The following is a 20,059-nucleotide window of genomic DNA, read 5'->3' on the forward strand; positions in this document are numbered from 1 at the left end:
AGACCACTCTCATGTTTCCAGGTGTGGTGGGCAGAATAAGGGAGAAGCCCCGAATTTAGGGAAGCAGGTGGCGGACCTCTGGCTGTAGCTTAGATGAGAGAGAAAGACGAGCTGAGGGCAGGTGCAAGACGAAGCAACCTGGTGCTGACCACAGTGATGGCAGAGATGGGGACAGGTAACTTCCCCTGAGAGTGTGCATAGTTTCGGGAGAGGTGTGAAGCATCACCATGGCTCTTACTTCTTTTGAACCTCACATCAATCCTATGAGACCATCAACCAAAGTCGGAAACCGGGCATGGGGTGAAGCAACAGGGAAACACTTGTGTCTCAGAATCATTCCTGGGGCTCCTGGGGAAAAGGAGAGAAAGACGTGGGTGATGCCCTTTGGGGAGTTAGGGAAGAGGAGAGGAAGGAGCTTCATTTGAAAGGAGAGGTGCCTGTGTGTGTTCATTCAGTTCTCGAAGATTTGCGGAGGGGCGGTGGAATTGGGCAGAGAAGTGGGTGGTTTACCTGGTGTTCCAGATTCAAAGAGAACTAAGACAGAGGCTGACCCTGGGGGAATCACAGTCCTCTGGGAGGCTTCAGCAAAGGTGAGTGTGGACCCATAAAAGACGCACCTAGCTCGGCAGCTCACGCCACGGAGATCCACGTTGAGTGCCTCAAAGCCCAGTGGTGCCATTATCCTCTGATCGCCCTGTTGGGCGGCACTGACTTCCTTTCCATGTTTCCATCTCTAGGGGAGTTTGTGGATTTTACCCCAGTTCTCGATTTCATTTTTACTTACACACAGAAGGCTTTGACAAACAGTTCCAGCACATCGCCTCTCCCCCTGGACTCTGCCAGCAAGAGCGACGTGGGAAGTCGGATCTCCTGTCCAGGGCTGCCACGTGAACACCCAAGCTCCGTTTCCTTGTCCGTCAGGTTGCCCTTATTTTTTCAAATCAACACTTAAATCACAAACCACACTGACATCCCAAAGACACCTTGAGTGTTACCCCACCAAAAATACCATTTTCTTGATTTTCACCGAGTTGTTTACTTGGGTTTTATCCCGGTGACAATGGTGAGGGACCATGTTATAAGGAAGCGGTATGAGAGCAATTTTGAGGCATCAGGGTACTCTCAAAATACATAAACTGAGCCTTTCTCCAATGTGCTATCAGAAATTGGCTGAATGACGCGGGGGGGTGGGGAGAGCACTACAGACAACATGCGTTAAGCATTTCTGTCTTGTGGAACAACTACTCGGCTTCAAATACTTCGTTTTTCATAGAACGAGGGGATGCCACAGCGCCCGGAGAAGCGTGCTTTTCTGACTGTGGCAGAAATCAGTCATTTCCTTTCATCTCACCGTCGACAGGTGAGATTTTCCTGCTAGGGCCCAGAGAGTAAACACTTGAGCCCGTGAGACATACGGGGCTGTCACGGCTTAAGTCTGCCTTTGCTGCCTGAAAGCCCCAGAGACAAGACGTACGTGGAACAGCACGGCAGCGTTCCCGGGAGACTTCAGTTACAGAAAACAGTTGGGGAGCTGGGTAGGACCAGCAGGCCAGTGGCTAACCCCCGCCTCAGACCATCTGTATTAAAAAGCTACCAGATGCATGTCAACTGAGCCTAACCTGCGATCTGATAGGTAAGTAGTACTCTGTTGATGTGTTGTGAATAAATGAAAAGTTCACGCAGGCCTGAGGTGTCGTTGAATTTCGTGACCCCGCTCCCCGCATCTGTTTTCCTGGTTCTGCTATTCAGGATTGGGCCATTTACAGACTAGGAGGTCTGATTCCAAAGCCTATGCCGAGAGCAGCTTTTGATCAGGAGGAAAAACATGCCACGGTTGTCTCCATGGGGGAAACTCAAGCTCACCGGGAAGTCACAGGTAGCATCCCTACCACCGAAAGACCTCCTGATCGCTACCATCGAAGATTTCTCTAGGTTCTCTAGTCCCTTACGCCATTTCTAGACATGTGACTAGTTACAGAAACTCAGTAGTGGAATTTTTATTTAAGGAATTTAAATGCAACTAACTCTACAGATATTAAAACTATCATCTGAAAAAAAGTCCTTTTTTGAAACAGCTTAAGATTAGAAGGGATAGCGAATTAAGCTTATCAGTCATTTTGTAAGGTTTACATAAGTATCCGTTTTTAGTTTGCATTGTCTCCTGGCTGAATGGATCTTGGGAAGGAAGCAGTCCCAAGACATGAGAAGCCTAGGGCCCTGAATAATTGCATGTGGTTTGGTCCCTCTCCCCACTCCCACTGCCACCCTGCCTGGGACACATGTCTGAGTAAGGAACTTCTGTCATGCTAAGGCGCGGAGGGTTAGCCTACCTCAGCTAACACAGGGGTGTATCTGTGAGGTATGAGAGCTGAGCCCTTTAGAAGTCGGCTGTGGCCCATTTGCCTTATAAGTTACCACAAGAGCGGCCCCTCCAACTGCATGCGAGTGTCTGTCCTCTCCTCGAGTTTAGCACAGTTTATCACCCAACTTCTGGAGCCACCCCAATCTAAGAGGGGAAAAAACCCTCCTTGGTGGTTCGCTTGCATGTCTTTGGTACACAGGAGGGTGAGCACCTTTTTCAGTAGCTCTCGGCCACTGTGTTGCTTTTTCTGTGTGCTGCCCATAATCTGCGCATATTTTAATTATGTGTCTTTTCTAGATTTGTAATTTGTAATTTGTAATAAAGCCTTATACGGTACAAAAGGCAGCCTTCAGCTGGTCAGATGTGGTGTGAATTTCTATTTGTTTGTTTGCCACGCAAATGATTCTATCTTTTCTTCTTCAACATAGTGATACATGTCATTCTCTTTCTTTATGTTTTCTGGGTAACGCCTTCTCCAATGTAAAAATAAATAAATATCCACTTATGGTTTGTTTTGGCACACTGACAGTTTATATCAGCTCACTTCGACGTAAGGACTAAGGTTAGAGTCCAACCTTTTCTCCTCAACAGTTGTCTCACTGTCACTAATACTTAATAATAATCCATCATTTTCCCCTTGATCAAAAAAAAAGTAGTATTTATCACGTCGTAAGTTGCTGTATTTACTTTTGCTCATTTCTGGGCTCAGCTGCTTTCTATTGATCTGCCCATGGGCAGCAATATAATACTTTTAAATGCTCTAGTAGTATGACATTTTAATAAATGGGCAGGGACACTCTCCACTTGACCTCGTTCTCACATTTCCCCTGCCTACTCGTACACAGTTATTTGTCTAGATGTTTAGAACAATTTAGTGATGATCCAAAAGCAAATTGTTCTGGTGTGGTTTTTGGAATCACACTCAGTTTATAGCTCATCAATGACATAACTGACATCTTTGCTTTACGGATTCTTCTTATTCAAGAAAAATACAGACTTCTGTATTTATTCCTAACTCCTCTTCTTATCCAACTGCGATCCCACGGTCTGGAATTCTCATCACTCCCGCGGACGCTGTATTAACTCGCCTCCTACCACTTCTGTAACAAACAACCATCAACTTAGTGGCTTCAACAACTCAATTTTATCATTTCACATTTCTGGAGGTCAGAAGTCTGGAACAGGTCTCGCTGGGCTAAAATCAAGGCACCAGCAGGCTTGTATCCCTTCCAGGGCTCTCAGGAGAATCCGTTTCCTCGCTCTGACTGTTCCTCCAATAGTCCTGGCTCTCTCAGACTCAGCCGTAGCTGGGAAAGTTTCTCTGCTTTCCAGTAACCCTGTACTGCTTAGCCTTGGCCATCCCAGATAAACCAGGATCCTCTTGCTATCTCAAGGACCTTGACTGATCACATCTGCAAAGATTTGGAGGCCTACCAGGGAACACTGGTGGGCTCCAGGGAGGAGGACGTGGCCACCTTCGGGAGTGCGGTTTTTTGTCTACCACTGATGTCCTTACAATGGCCTTGTCCCTCTCCACCATCACTGAGCTCAACTAGAAAATCCTAAGTTTGGGGAGAGATTGGATTCTCCAGGGCTGGGAATTTAAAGCGCAAAGTGGTATGTCCCGGTTTAGCTATGTTTACTGCCAGGATGTTTATTTTGTAATTTGAATTCCCAGCCACTAGCCTCAAATGGACCTTTCGGGTTGCTTTGCAATCCTGCAACTCCGCAGGGCCATCAGCCGCCCTCTCTTCCCCTCCTCTTCTCTTTCCTCAAGCCTCCAGGACCTCCTTACCACCCTCACTCCTAGAAGATGGCACTGCTTCTTACTTCGCCGACAGCGTCTTTTAATCGGCCTGCCTCTGCGCCCCTGTCGCCGATGTCCACCTCTCATTATAGCTCGAGAGGTCAGACTCTGCTGGTGCTCTGGACCCCATCCCTGCAGTCACTCTGGAGAGTCGCTTCGGTCACTCCCCCACCATCCACTCCTCGATTCTTCCCTTTCGAAGGGGAACCCCAGTAGCTGATGAATATGCCAGGCTTCATTCATCTGAACCCTGGAAGCACCAGTCTCCCGGAGGAAGAGGGGTCTCCAAACAGATACCCATAAGCAAATCCCTACAATCCTCCTAGAGTGACAAAGAACAGAAGCGTGAGCTCGAGAATGTTTTCATTTTCATCATACCCACTGTCTCATTAGGTTTGTCATCATTTCTTTAGGTTCTAGGCTGTGGCCACTGTACTGCTTTTTCCTGAATAAATTATTTACACAGTGAGTCTGACCCTGTTTCGGGTCAGACTTGGGGGTTCACATGGAACCAAGTGGCCACCCTTGGACCAAAGCTGCCATCTTGGCACTCAGCGCTGGTCCTGGATTTGAAGGACTTCGGTTGATGTCTACAATTGTCTACCTCAAACAAGAGCTTCAGATCTCTCGGGTGGGTTGATGCCTGTTTCTCTCTACCCAGCCACACGATTCCTTCTCTCCTCCATCAGTAAGAAATTATTTGTAAATCATTAGTTCCTATTTTGATAGAAAGTATCAAAATAACTCCAATAGCCCAAACATCTTTGAACATCTCAACAGAGCAAATATTTCCGTGCATATGCTGGGAACCACAAGTCTCGGAAACGAGTAACGGAGACAGAGCTTCCAGCAGACAATTTTTATAAAACTGTCTGTTTGGTAAAGGTTATTTATTTAGTGGAGTCTTTAAAAAGCAGGAACAAAGAGAAACATCAAATTAACCGGATTGAAAAACAAAGCTACAAAGAATGTTTGTTCCCTGGTATCTTATCTGATGTGCATCCAATCTCTGTTTCGTAGAACTTTATTTAGAGTCCTCATTCCCTTCTCTACAAATCAGGTTTGCCAACAACATTTCTGTTTTGTTGAGAAACTGAAAGAACAAGTCACCTTTGTGCTACACACTTCCACCAAGTATAAAGGACCCTCATAGAAGAGGGTAAACATTCAAAAACACAATTTCATAGATGACAAGATTTCAAATGCATGCGTCTTATCTTTACCAGAATCAGGACCTGCATCTGTGAAAACCTCAGATGACCAGGTCTGAATGGCTCAGCAGGGACATGCCAGGTGAAAGACAATAAAAACAAGTTAACCTGAGTATAATCACTGATTCTGGGTTAGCATAAAGTCAAATGACACGTTTAATAGATTGTGAAAACATTCTTTTCAACAGATTATTTTGAAATCCTGCTGAAATAGACACGGTTTTAGCGTGAGTCCTTGAAGTTGACCTTTCGGAACGTTCTTTTCAATGGACTGTTCTGAAGTTATGTAGACTAGTGAGACACACATGGCTTTCCCTTTTAATACCTCACGCTGACCTTCCCTTTAAATAAACATATTGGCCGACATGTCAATTGTCCTCCTTGAATACGTCTTTCAAAGTGGACACTAATGCCAGCCAACAACCGAGAAGCTGTCACTTCCTTCCTGTGTTAATGTCAGGTGCGAGATGAGTCTGCAGCTTTGGCAAAACAGACGTCTGACTCACAGCTTTCCCTGGTGGAACAGCACACACGGCCTTACCTTTGGGAATGGTGATGGGACAGCTCAGGTCACAGTCCTGCTGCAACTGATAAAAAGCCACTTCCTGCAGCCGGGCTCGCTCCAGCTCTGAGAGACTCTGGATGGGGACAGATCTCAGCCGCACGCTGCGGCCCGACATGCTGTTCCAGGTGAAATCACCCTGCAGAGCAAGAACACACCAGGCGTTACACAGCTCGTCTAGGTCTCACAAAGATCATCCTTCCTCTTAGTCACAGAGTCAAGTAAACTTCCTCTTTCGGTTCCAAAATCGTCTCTCCATCCCTCCAATCAAATCTACTCTCAGTTAACCGGGAATTTTCTCCGTCCGTCGCAAACATCCAAATCTCTAGGAGCTGTTGGATCACGTGATCCCATATAACAATTCACACAGAGGCCAAAGAAAGCTCTGGAAAAGACACTTCAAGGGTCCTACTGCCTCTCTTCTCTAGGAATGCACGGGATCTTTGTGGTTACATATCTCAGGAACAGCAACAATCGCTGCTAGTTGCCTTCGTGTGTGCTAGATCCGTGAGGGCAAGCGTGTTTGGACAGCCTACCAACAACCTTATGAGGTGGTTACCACTTTTGGTTTACCCTTGAAAGACACAGGTTTGACCTACACAAGTCCACTCACTTTACACTTGGATATTTTGGGATAAATACTGTATAGTACGGTAAATATATTTGCTCTTCCTTATGTCTTTCTTTTTTAAAAAAGGTATTTGTTTATTTATTTCAGAGACAGAGAGAACACAACCATGAGCAGAGTGGGGAAGGGGCAGAGGGGTAAGTGGACTCCTCGCTGAGCAGAGAGCCAGATGCGGAGCTTGATCCGGGACCTGATTGTGACCCGAGCTGAAGGAAGACGCCCAACTGACTGAGCCACCCAGGCGCCCCCTTATGATTTTCTTAATCACATCTTCTTTTCTCTAGCTTACTCTGTTGGAAGAATGTAGTCTATAATACATGTAACAGACAAAATATGTGTTACTGGACTTCATGTTATTGGTAAGACTTCCAGTCAAGTAGTAGCCTATTAGTAGTTAAATTTGGGGGAAGTAAAAAATTAAACATGGAATTTTGACTGCATGGGGGTGTTGGTGCCCCAACTTCCACAATGTTCAAGAGTAAACTGCATAGTATTTAATAATACAGTATTCTATACAATAATACAACTTAGTATATTCATACTATATAATATATATTTTTAGATACAAATATATACTTATGATACATGATTATAACATATGTGTATGATACGTTATAGTAATATTCAGTATATGTGAATATATTATAGTGCAGATGAAACTGAGGCTTGCAGACGTTAAGTACTTTTCCCCAAATCGTAAAACTTCACAAGACTGGGAACCAATCAGAACTCAAGCTAAAAACACGTGCCCTCAAACGCTGCTAAATTGTAACCAGTGAAGTTTCTATTTCCAGCACTCTTGAGCTGCTTTGATCACGAGAGGTACAGAGATGTGATCTATGAGAACTATGTATATTACAGAGACATCTGATGTTAAAATCCTCCACATCAAAGAAGGAAAGGCAAGACTCCTCCAGTCGTGAGTATGTTTGTGTGCACGCACACACCCGCAGGGCGAATAGCTCTGCCCTCCCTGCAGACAGTGAGGATGTGATGCCCCAAGAAATAAGTCCTCATGATCCTCTGAAGCCTGACGTCCCCTTACTGAGGATTTCCTGGGACCCACAGAAAGCCATCACCCAAGAGTTTGGAAGACCTGCTAGCAGTGCCTTGACCATCAAAAAAAGTTCCAGAAGGAAGGGACAGTGCTGGCCCCCAAGGGCAGTGCTCGGGAGCTGCTGGGGACCTGAGGAACCCTTAAGAAGTCCCCTGAGACCTCACCATCCTCACCGCTCACCTCACAGAAGAGAGACAAGAAAGGCCCCGGCAGCTAGTAAAACATCTGCACTCCCTCGTGGTAGCAAATTCCTGCCTAGAATGTTCCTTCTGACAGTAAATGGCACTCTGTTCATTCTTTGGTGTTTTCCCCACTTATGTAGGGTTGCATGCATTTAACAGACGGAGAGGTTATCCTCTAGTAGGGGCAGACAATCAGCAGGGTAAGTAAAGGGTATAGTGTGTTAAATATGGTAACGGTTAGGGATGGACCAAAAAGCAGGGAAGGGACTGGCAGTGTGGGGAGAGGACACGACTTGTGTTTCAGAGAGTGGCTAGGAGAGGCCACACAGGGAACGCCATGACCGGGAAGGAGTTAAAGCAAGTGAGGGCTTTTGGCTCGTCTTCACATGTCTGAGTTTGTGTCCCGTGGATAATGGTGAGAAGTAACAGGAGCCCAGGCTGGGTTCAGGGGCATGATGTGAGGACAGTCTGGGCAAGGAAGTGAGTGAGCAAATCTAGGCAAAGTGGGTAACGGCCATCGCATTTTGCGAACCGAAAAATGAATTCTTCCAGGCCCAGTATGTTTTGCATTTTTTCTTTCTTTTTCCTGTTTTTTGGTATAATCAGAGGAAACCCAAGTTTAGACAGGGATTAGGGACTCACACCTTGGGTGTACCTCTCACTCACACCCTTCAGGCTTAGGGTACCACAAGGTACAGTATCAGTGAATTGCAGTGTTTTCCTCCCAAATGAAAGTTCCAGATGAGTCGGTGACTTTTAAATAGGAAGTTTAGGTATCCAGGAAAGCCCACTGCTCTCTGAAGTGTCAAAATGGGATTACATGCCTATTCATTTAAGAAGCATTTAAGAATGTGACCTCCAATTGGCTCAATTATCTCTAGACTATGTTCTTCTGTAAAAGGCAAGACAGTAAATATTTCAGGCTTTGCAGGCCATGTGGTCTCTGTCAAAACTACTCAAATCTGCCTTTGTGGCAGAAAGCGGCCATAGACAATTCAGAAATGAATGAGTGTGGCTGTGTTCCAATAAAACCTCATTAATAAGAACAGGTGGAAGGCTGGATTTGTCCACTGGGCTACAGTTGGCCAAGCTCTGAACCATAGCCTATGATGGAAATAAACCAACCCCTATAAGATATGTTTTATTTTTATTTTCTATGTCCCCTTGGTTAATTATTTTTTAAAAATTTAATGAGTACCTATTATATGCTGAGAACAGTACTAGGCTTTTGGTTATCAAAGTGACAACACAGTCCTTGTCCCTAAGGAGTTAAACTTGAATAAGGAAAAGCACATTTGATCCATCAAACACAGAGACTGTGAAACTGGAGGTCAGTACCAGATGCAATGGGCTGCCTAGGAGAAAAGGCTCAGACATCTGTCTGGGGGATCAAGGAAAGCTTTCTAGAGAAGGTGATGCTTCAGTGAAGACCGGAAGGTTGGGTAAGAGGAGGGAGGGTCTGCCTAGTAGAAATGCAAAATTGGAAACAACAGTGGGTGCTAGGGCCAATGAACTGGAGAGAACGAGCTTGTCTGGGGAAGTCACAAGGTTGGAGGGAGGGAAATAGCGGGAGGCGAGGCCATGCAGAAGTCAAGACCGGATCCTATAGGGCTTCTTCTGTGGGCTTTGCAAAGTCGATTGGACTTTACTCAGTAGGTGATGGCTAGACATTAAGGAACCTTGACTGCTGGCGGAGCCTGGATTACATCTACATATGGGAAAGATGACTGGAAACAGATTTTGAAAGAAACTGAAGGAGGGAGCACGTTCCACACGTAGAGATCAGCAAAGGTGCCAGGTTAGGTATGCTGCCGAGTCAAATTTGAATGAGTAGAGAGTTACACTCTCTAAGCCTCTAAGAAAGACACCTAGAACCATATATTATTCTTTCTGTGATTTTTTTTCAACCATTTAAAAATGTAAAAACTGCTCTTGGCTTGGTGGTGCAAAGACAGCCAGCAAGCTGGATTTGGCCCACTGGTTAGATTTGCCAAACCCTGATACAAAGAGATTAGGATCTTTGGGGTTTTCAGTGGCATCTTTTCTGTTTTCACACGGTCTTCTCTCAATACATGTCTGTGTCCTACTCCTCTGCTTATTTTTTAAAAAAAGATTTAATTTATTTATTTGAAAGAGGGAGAGCATGAGCAGGGGTGGTGGGGCAGGGAGAAGCAGGCCCCCCAGTGAGTGGGAAGCTCGATGTGGGGCTTGATCCCAGGACTTCAGGATCATAAACTGAGCCAAAGGCAGACGCTCAGTGAAGAAACTCACCTGGTTTACTCACCATGATGTTCCTAGTACCCAAGACAGTACCTGGCTCTTAACTGTCACTGACTAATATTTGTCAATCTATGGACTAAATGAATCAGGTACATCATGAGTTCAGTAATAAATTGGAAACAAAGCACCCATGTAACGTTTTATCTATGTGGGAGATGTCCTGTGGATTTGAATAAACTGCTAAGAAACAGTCTTTTGGGCTCCACGCTGGGCATGGAGCCTGCTTAAGATTCTCCCTCTCCCCCCTCTCTTTTATTTATATTCAATTAATTAACATATAATGTACTCCCTCTCACTTAGAAACAAAAAAGAAACAGTCTTTTTAAACAGAGTCTGTGGATGAGCCAAAAAATGGCAGCATATGAGGGCAGAAAATAAACATTATAATATCAGAACTGAAGAATAATGAATCCGTAATGCCCACGCTCACCATCGGACCTCTCACGGGCAGGAAGACATGAACACAAAGGTCATACTGCTCTGCGATCCGCATGACAAGCAGCCAGAAGAGTGCCAAAGCCCACCAGCGCAGGCTAGGATGTGCTTTTGGCTTTTCCTCGACCCCCAAATTGTGTTCCAGGCCAGCTTGTTTCTTTGGTGGCCGTTCATCTCATAAATGGATGATTCATTTCAAGGCTCTCTGGCTCTAGTCTTTCGAGTGGTTGCCATAGGATTTTTCTTTCGAGGTTGAGAATGGATGACTTCAAATTTGTTTAAATATCTTAAGTGTAAGGTGAAGTTGAAACTGACCCCAGTTTCAGGATACACTAAAGGCTGTGACAGTTGTAAAAATATCTTTTAAATCTGGAGTACTACTGCACAGCGTTAACCAAGGGTAGCGATATGATACAAAAAGATATCGTGCAGTGGTCTCTGAGGGTGATTTTTGCCCCCTTGGGGGATTGTTGGCAATGTCTGGAAACATTTTTGGCTGTCATAAGTCTGGGGATGGCTTTGCTACTGGCATCTAGTGGGTAAAGGTCAGTGATCTGTTCGACATCCCCCAACACACAGGACAGCCCCCCACAATAAAGAAATGTCTGGCCCAAAATGTTCATAGTCCAGAGGCTGAGAAACCCTGGCATGGCATACGTTTAGGTCTGCTGTTAGGCCCAGATTACTCAGAATCTCCTTAAAATGATGGTGTCAGGAGCTATTAACAATCATTGATGAGTTTGATTTAACACTAAATGCATGCACTGTGTGTTCTTAAGTACCTGATGCATCATTCTGTATATTACACATGTATTATTCTGCATATTACATAAATAAACAGAATTATGGAAGTTATTTAAGACTAGCATTAAGAAACACAAATAGCACAAAACAATTTAAGTGGAACAAACAAACCAAAGAAAGGTCTCCATACGACAGAATCTGGATCAACTGGAGAACGGATTCACCGAAAACATTAACTAAAGAGACTTCCTTTCCACCAGAAGCGCATGTCTCCATATTTTGAAAAAAAAAGAGGCAAAAGACAAACTGAAAAACCAACAATCTAATATCTGTGATTTATTCTGAAAGGTCATTCTTTTGAGCTAAATTGCATCTTTACAAACAGACTTGATTTTCCCATGAAATAAAATTGATTGAAATAACTTTGGTTTTGGTCTATACCACATTGTTTTCTTATGTCCTCAAGACTAGTCTCTAATTGTGGCATTTCTTTAACCTCATCCAACGGTAAACTTCCCAAGGCCGAGGGAGCCAGAAAGGAGTGGGGCAGGGCTGCTCCAAATATGGCTGCAGACCTAGGGCCATGCAATTACCTGGGCAGATGATTGTTAAATCATCTTGTTAAACATGCAGGTTTCTGGGCTGTAGGGCTGATGTAGGGCTCGAGCACCTTCATCATAAACCCAGATGATTCTTATTTTTGCACAATGAAGGTTGAGACCCACTGGTATGGTGGTGAAGACTTGGGTTATGACGGAGATGAGCTTTTTGGCAAGAGGCAGAACATCGCCGAGCCTCACTGCCTTCATCAGAAAGATGGAGCAAAGAACAAGACCGCTCATGGGTTTGTAGTAATCATATAAAGTAATGCAAGGGTATTTCTTGGAGAGGGCTTATTAGCTCCCTGCAAGCCCTGAATACGTGGTAATTACGTCATAATATTAATCATCATGACTCTGCATTTGCATCCCCTTTTTAAACCTGGCCGGGTTAGGGACACCAAAAACTCTTAAGAAATGTGCACTGAATTCAGTAATAAATGGCTCCACTGTGAGTCAGATGCCTTCTCTAGGTGTTTACAAGCTCACCACCTGGCTTGTGGCTCCCCATAGGTGAGGAGCAGAAGAACAGATCAGATCAGTCTGTTGAGGCCTGAAAAATGGCACGCCATTTAGATAAACCATACTAGGGGCTAAATGTCTTTTTAACTGTTTTCTGCTGTGGCCAGCTGTCATCTGCACAGCCAAGGTTCCCAGATAATCACACTGTGTTGCTGAAGCATGGCATAAGTTTAAATACCAGGCTTGCAACCAGCATTTCTGAAAAGAGCTGCCTGGTCCTTTATAACTCCAAAATAAACACATCACCAATGACAAGGAACTCCCTTCTTGATGAGCTTCTGGGCAAAGCCAACCGTATCTGTGTAGCTGTCACACCCCTGTTTGGACTCTTAAAAGAAGTTCTCCTTGAGGTACTCAATAGAATAACATTGGCTAAATTCTTCCCTTGATGTGTCAGTCACTCCTTCTGAAAAGAACTTTAGGAAAATTTAATACTTCTGCTACGTCGGGCATAATATTTATGCTTTATTAATCTATTCTAGTCTGTTTTTTTAAATTAAAGAAGGAATTTTAGAAAATTCTGAACAGTTAGTAAGTATGGCAGTCCATTTTTTTTCCTTTGGGGTAGTAGCTCTTTATTGCTATACAAAGAGTATCAAAAAAATTCACCATAGCGTAATGGAAATGTGCACTTCAGGCATTCAGCAAGTATTAAATGAGCACCTTCTAAGGGCCAGGCACTATTCTTACATCTAATAATAAATCTGTGGATTCATCAGTAAACAAAACAAAGCACCTTGCACTCAAGAAGCTTCCTGTTTAGTGAAGGAAACTGATAAGAAATCAACATAATAAATGAGTAAATTACAGAGCACAGTAATTTACATAGCAAGTAAATTACATAGCAAGCTACAAGATGCTAAAACCCTAGGAGAAAAAAAGGTAGGGCAGGGTGAGAGGAATCAGGCATGCTGGGGTAGGGGAGGGGGTTCAGGGCAACCTTATCAAGAACATGATATTTGAGTTAACCCTTAGGTAGGGAGGTGAGGTGATGAGCCAGGCAGCTTCCAGGAGAGGAGAGTCTCAGGCAGAGATGAACTGACACAAGGGCAGTTGGGGAAGTGCCTAAAAGCAAGGGCTGGCAAGCTAGGCTGCCAGGGCTTAAACTCCACTTCTGCCACCTTCCGGCCTTGTGGCTTTTAGGAAGCTATTTCTCCCTCCTATGCTTTGTTTTCCTAAACTATGGCACGGGAATGATGACTAGCCAGGGTTTGGCAGGCAAGTGCCTGTGAACTGAACCCCGCCTACTGATTGCTTTTGTAAATAAAGTTTTATTGGAACACAGCCACTCATTCACTTAGGTATCATCTACTGCTGCTTTCACTGGCCTGCAAAGCTGAAAATATTTATTATCTGTTTCTTCACAGAGAAAACCTTCTGATCCCTGGACCAGACTGAAAGCAAAGGCACCTCTATGATTTGGATTTGTCTTTGGGATCAACATTTTTCTCCTCTCCTAAGATTTTCTCTGGGCAACATCCCAAAGAGACTACAAAGAAATCACATAGCGTAGTAAGAATTGGGGATATTGGAAAGAATATAAAAGTCAGGGTTATATAAAAGTGGTTATCTGCAAATGACCTACTCATCTAAATTACTGATAAACCAAAGAAGTAGAAATGAACATTTTTGAGCGAGGATGGCACTACCAGCGTTCAAAAAAATAAAATGTCACTCACATCTCGTTTCTGGTGGAAGGAACCTTTCTAATGGTTAGTATCGAGGGGATACAGTGACAGGTTGGGAGTCCCCAAAGGCAAAACCATCAGAACAAAAGGCCAATTCCATTTCTGTATATCCTCAGTTAGATCATGGCCTGGTCTACCCACCACCAATTTAATTCTGAGTTTTAAGTTTCACTTGCATCTTGGATGGAGAGGAGGTAACACAGCCTGCACCAATCCCAGAGTATGGACTATGGAAACGTTTGCACGAATGAGAAATTCTCAGTGACAGGACCAGCAGCTGATGGTTTTGCTTATCTTTCTATAATTTGATTTAGTTCACGGACAGTAGAAATGGCTGACCTCCGGGCATGGACTGGACCTTGAAGATACCACTAACACTCATGGACAGCTCACTCTCTGCTAGTGACTGCTCTGAGCCTTTATTGTGGTAGCTCGTTTCCCTCTTACAGCAACCCTAAGGACTATGTTACCATCATAATTCCCATACTACAGATGAGGAAACATAGGCATAAGTCTGAAGTGACTAGTAAGTGACAGAGCTGGGATCTGAAGCCAGGCTATGGGCTCCAGAATCCAGACCCCAACCCACTGTACGCATTTCACCACTTCTCATGATAAACCGATCCAAGCCCCTCCATTTACAAAGGAAGAACACAGGGTCCAAAGAGGTTAGACAGCTCCTACAATGACAGAACAGGAGCTGGGACATAAGGGTCCCATTCTGCCTCTTTCCCCCACCAAGTCTTTTCATTACGGGACACAGCCCTACAGCAGGGCAGGCCAGACAGTGTTGAAAAATCCAGGAGCTTAAGATTTTCCTCTTTGGTAAAATAGAGCACATGAGAATTCTTTTTATGAGCCTTATTTATCATATGCACAGCAACAAAAATGTTGCAGTGAGTTCAAGAAGCCCAGGAGATAAGCCACTTTATTCTTTCAGAACTCAAAACGGCCTGCACCAAAGTTTTCGCAGAACGCAGCCCATGTCCTCACGGCAGGCTCCTCTCGGCTCTGCTTTGCTCAGTTCAAGCTGCTTTAACATTATCAACTGATCTAAAAATAACGTGCTCATAAATCTCTCCTGGCACAGACAGTACTTGGGCTGTCGCACAGCTCAGACACTGATCAATCCACTTTTCTTCCCAAATTACAAGATAGATGTGTAAGAAGCACAACATTTTAGCACAGTAAACTTCTCGGAAAGAAGCATAAGCAGAGATACTGATATCGCTTACCCATGAATTCTATTCGGCCGGGTCTTTGCTGTCCTAATTTAACCGAGCTAAGCTTGGAGTAGGAACTTGAGTCTGTTCTTTTAAAAAAGAAAATTATTCTTTTGGTGAAAAATGCAGCGTGCAATGGCAGATTACAAGGGTGTCTGAGAAGTGGCCCAGCTGGCAGGGCAGTGACTCTCCCACAGTACCTTTTGGTGCCAAAGATCTCTGCTACTGTGAATCTTGGGACCCCCAAAAAAAAAAGCAATCTTGTCATTGGACTATTGAGAAGTTCCTGTCCCTTCAGAACGGAGGCAGGCTGTGTCACTGAGAGTGTGTGAGTGAGTCAGTGTGTGTGTGTGTGTGTGTGTGTGCGCGCGCACGCGCAGCGCAGGCGCGCGCGTGAGAAAGAGAATGGAGGAAGGGGGAGGGATGAAAAGAATGCAGAGAAATTGCAACTGGATTTCCTGATTTTTATTTTAATAAGACTATTTTGAAGAGATATTCTGGAGTTAGGAAAAGATTCCTCTTAAAAAAAAATCCCCGTTTCCAGAGGGATCTACAAATGGTAATTGGATTGTAACTGTGCAAACTGTCCTTATTAGGAATCAACCAAAGAATGTTGGAAGCCGCGGGTAAAACCCCTGAGGGCATGATAAAGCACACAGGACGCTTTCCTTGTGTAGGGCCAATTCTCAACTCCTAAATTATATTTTAAAACCACAGGCGTCTTCATTTTTCTAACACTAGGAAAAAAAAAAAACATTGAAAAAGGAAAAGATTTCATTCTCTTTGAGACTGAAGCATAACACATGCTCTGAATTTTATGCTCTTTGTGGAACAACAGTCCTTGAGAAGTTGTTCATTTCCTGAACAGGGGGTGTGGCGGGCAGCGTGGATGTTCATCACGTGGCCATGGTTAAGAGGGTGCAGGTGGGAGTTGAGGGTGGCGGGGGGAAATCCAGGAAGAGCGGAAAGAAAAGGAAAGATGAAAGATTCAAAACATATCCTGATCCCTAATTACCTTGAGTTCCATGTGTGCCACATGGCACCGAGGCAAAAAACAATTCAAAAAGTCATTTGAGTTTTCCAGTCGATAGGAAGTTATAGTTCTTTTGTGGTCTCAAGTGAATTCCAGCTCTCACTGTGATGATAACTGACAAACTGAGAAATGATTTCATGGAACATCTTACTCAAAACTTAGAGATTCTGGTATGTTTTTTACTAGGATTCTGTGAGGTTAATCATCACTTGATATAAGCCACACACAGCTTCTGTTGCTGCTGGTATTTATTTAGCAAGAGAAAGGAATTCAGAAACAATAAAATACATCAGATGGTTTTCTTTACTACGACAGTTATACTTAAAGAGAAATTCCGAGTCAAAATCTACCTGTCTCCTCACAGAGCTCCACCTCCATCCACTACCCCAAAAACTCAGATGTGCAAAATAGTCATCATGCTAGCAGAGCGGTTCACGCAATGTGAACACTGGCTAATGGAATTGAGACCCTCATTTAAATGTATCTCGATACTACTTCACAGGAAATTGATAAATATGCAGTTCATTGCTCATTGCTAGGCAAGTGATCTCTTAGATTATGAATACATGAAAACAACATGCAGTTCTCATTGTGAGCTTTCTAAGTGCTCCCGACGCTTTTGCTAAGCATTTTATGGGTGTTGATTCATTAACTGCTAAAAGAATTGTAAGGCGTGGGTTACATTATATCCCATGTTACAGATGAGGAAACAGAGGTTCAGAGAGGTTAAGTAACTTGCCCGAAGATTCGCAGCTTGTAAGTACCGCAGCTGTGATTCCCAACCACTACGGGCTTACAAATTAACTGGATGACAAAGCCACAGTCCTCAGCCCAGACTAGTCAGCGCCATGTCATAAATGTCTAATGAGAACTAGACACAGTAACTTAATAAGAATCATTACCTAAGACTGGAGTGGCCTGTGAAATCAATTATTTAATGCTCAGGTTAACAAATGTTTCATAAGAAAGTGACTATTTCTTTAAGTGAAAAATCTCAAATAATCTCAAGAGACAACGTCTTGGGGAATTCCTAGTCTGTTTTAAGAGTGGAATCGAGTCTGGCCAGGAGAGGAAATGCAGAAATAATGGAGAAGTTGTGTATCCCTGGCATTCTTTGGAAAAATGCGGTCAAGCCAGAAAAACGAAGGGCGAAGATAAAGAATTTTCTCTTTATTAAATATCAGCTCTTTACGTAGAACCCACAAGAGGCCAAAAATGCCCCCAGATGGCCTTAGAAATAAATACTGGGAAGCAATGAAAAGGTCCAATCTGCGGAAGGGCCTGCTCGGCGGAAGCGCCTAGAACACGACAGCAATCCTTTATCTACTTGACTCTTCACGAGACGAGGGCGCCACACACCAGCCTATAGCTTCAGAATCTACGCCCCTAAGCATTCACTCCACCTTCTTCTTTGGCTCTTCTGGATTATTCCTGCATAGGCCACTGGGGACATTTTGAACATTCAGGGCAAAAATATTACACAAGCGCTCTGTCCAACTCTTGGGGTGAGTACATTTCCAATGACAACACCATTTTGCTTAAAACCATTGGACGTCTCCTCCGCATGGCCTCCACTGCCATCCATGTGTGTTGATTTAAATGGCGTAAAGTCAAGTAGTCACTGCATAATAACAAATAACAACAATAATGATCGTAATAGAAAAGGAATGAAGCAGTATTAAGTTCTAAGCAGTGTACGTGGGTCATGCGTTCACTCCCTGCCACAACTCTCTGATACAGAGGAGGGGGTGGAGGCACGGAAACAGAGGAAAAGACCGATGGATTGCTCACAGACTCTCACTCCTTCCTAGCCACTGCCCCCAGGCCCTCGCAGGTATCAGCAGCCACGTGACTAGGCTCTAGCCAATGGACTGTGGGAGAAAGCGATGAGCTTCACTTCTAGCCCATGACAACCTGGAGACAAGCGTTCTCAGAGCTACACGTGGCCATTCCAGGCAGAAACCACACTTCTCAGTATTCACGTCCTAGCGTCTGCTGCCCTGCAGTCCCGGCCGGCCCTGTCATTTGCTCGAAGCAATCGACTGTGGCAGAAATGATGCTGAGATGATTCTGGATCTCAGACTATGGAGGGCCTGGAGAATGCTGCTTTTGCGTCCTTGGGACCCTCCCACCACCATGTCTCAAGTCTGGCTACTGTACTGGAGAGACCATGTGGAGAGAGGGTGTGAAGTTCAGCTGTCCCAACGTCCCAGCGAGATCCATCCTCCGGCCAACCTCCAGGTTGAATAATGTAGAAAGTCAAGGAACGAGCTGTTGTCCTGAGAGACCAGTGTCAAGGTCAGCAGAAAAGCAGAGCTGAGCCCAGGTTGGACCGCAGAGCCACGAGCAAATAAAATGGTGGTTGTTTTAAGCACCAAGGTCTTGGGGTAGTGTGTGATGCAGCCACAGATAAGCAAATCAACATCTTCCCGTGTGGAAGAGAGCAGAGCCCGGGCCCTGGACTCCGTGCTTGGGGCTTAGCCATCCCAGCAGCCACGGACACGGGGATGACATGAGGGAGGAATACACCTGTTTGGTGGGATTTGGGGATGCATGTGACGTAGCAGCTAACCTCACCTCCCTTAACCTAAACCAGCCCCTGGACTCTCTCCCATACGTCTCCCTACTGAACCGCCTAACAGCTCGTTCCTTGACTTTCTACATGTTCGCATGGAAAGAAAGTGGCTGGTGAACTGGAGAATAAAATAAAAACTAACCTTAATAAACCGTTTTGCAGACAATTTAGAAAGTCTTTTATGAACAAGAAGATAAATGCATATCTAATGGCATCCTTCAGTTTTTAAATAATATATAGTCAATATTTAGAAACAGGTAATGCTTCTATGTTTCAGGATTACGACTCCATCTGATAAAGTGGCATAGCAAAATTTCATTTAGACACATTCATTACTGATGAATTGGTTCAATTAACCTATTTTGGCCAACGCTACAGAACTGGCACATAAGGTCTTGATGTTTTCCGATTATACATTAAAAATGCAAATAGTGAAGGACATTTTAGTCCTCCTGCTACCATAAAGCATGCAGCAAAAATGTGGTATCTTTTATTTTAATTACCTATTGGACCCTACCTTTGGATTGATCAGAACTTGCAGAAGTGGGGTGCCAAGAACAAGCACAGAACGAGGACTCTGCATTCTCCTGCTCCTGTCATTTGCTTCTTTAACCATAGCTCTCTCTGTCCTCGCCCGGCCCCGGTACTTGACTTTGGCCTTATCTCTAGCATCCTCCTGCTACCACTGTGACCCATTTCCAGAGAGAGTGAATTTTAGATCCTTCAAATCTAAAAACTTAACATCAAAACAAAGTATTAGGGGGGCACATAGGTGGCTCAGTGGGTTGAGCCTCTGCCTTCGGCTCAGGTCATGATCCCAGGGTCCTGGGACCGAGCCCCACATCGGGCTCTCTGCTCAGTGGGGAGCCTGCTTCCCTCTCTCTCTCTCTCTGCCTGCCTCTCTGCCTACTTGTGATCTCTGTCTGTCAAATAAATAAATAAAATCTTTAAAAAAAAAACACAAAGTATTAGGTAACTCGAAAGTTACTTAAGGCCACGGATCCGAACAGTCAAAACCATAGTAAAGAACGCGTAATACTTAGTGCTCATTGCGTCCATGGATATTTGCTACGGTCTAGGAGGCAGATACTAGGATTATCCCCGTTTTGCAGCTGAGAAAACGGAGACAAAGGGAACTTAACTAACTAGGG

At 44.4% G+C, this 20,059-nt stretch overlaps 1 protein-coding gene across 1 annotated transcript in view; it reads right to left on the reverse strand.

The window, feature by feature from the left end:
• Positions 1 to 20,059, reverse strand: part of ARHGAP6 (Rho GTPase activating protein 6) — a 249,737-nt gene that overhangs the window by 66,757 nt on the left and 162,921 nt on the right. The window contains 1 exon segment of the mRNA XM_032330164.1: positions 5,922 to 6,081. Coding sequence (XP_032186055.1) covers positions 5,922 to 6,081 — 160 coding nt within the window.

Source organism: Mustela erminea, chromosome X (assembly GCF_009829155.1).
Source record: "Mustela erminea isolate mMusErm1 chromosome X, mMusErm1.Pri, whole genome shotgun sequence".
NCBI lineage: Eukaryota > Metazoa > Chordata > Mammalia > Carnivora > Mustelidae > Mustela > Mustela erminea.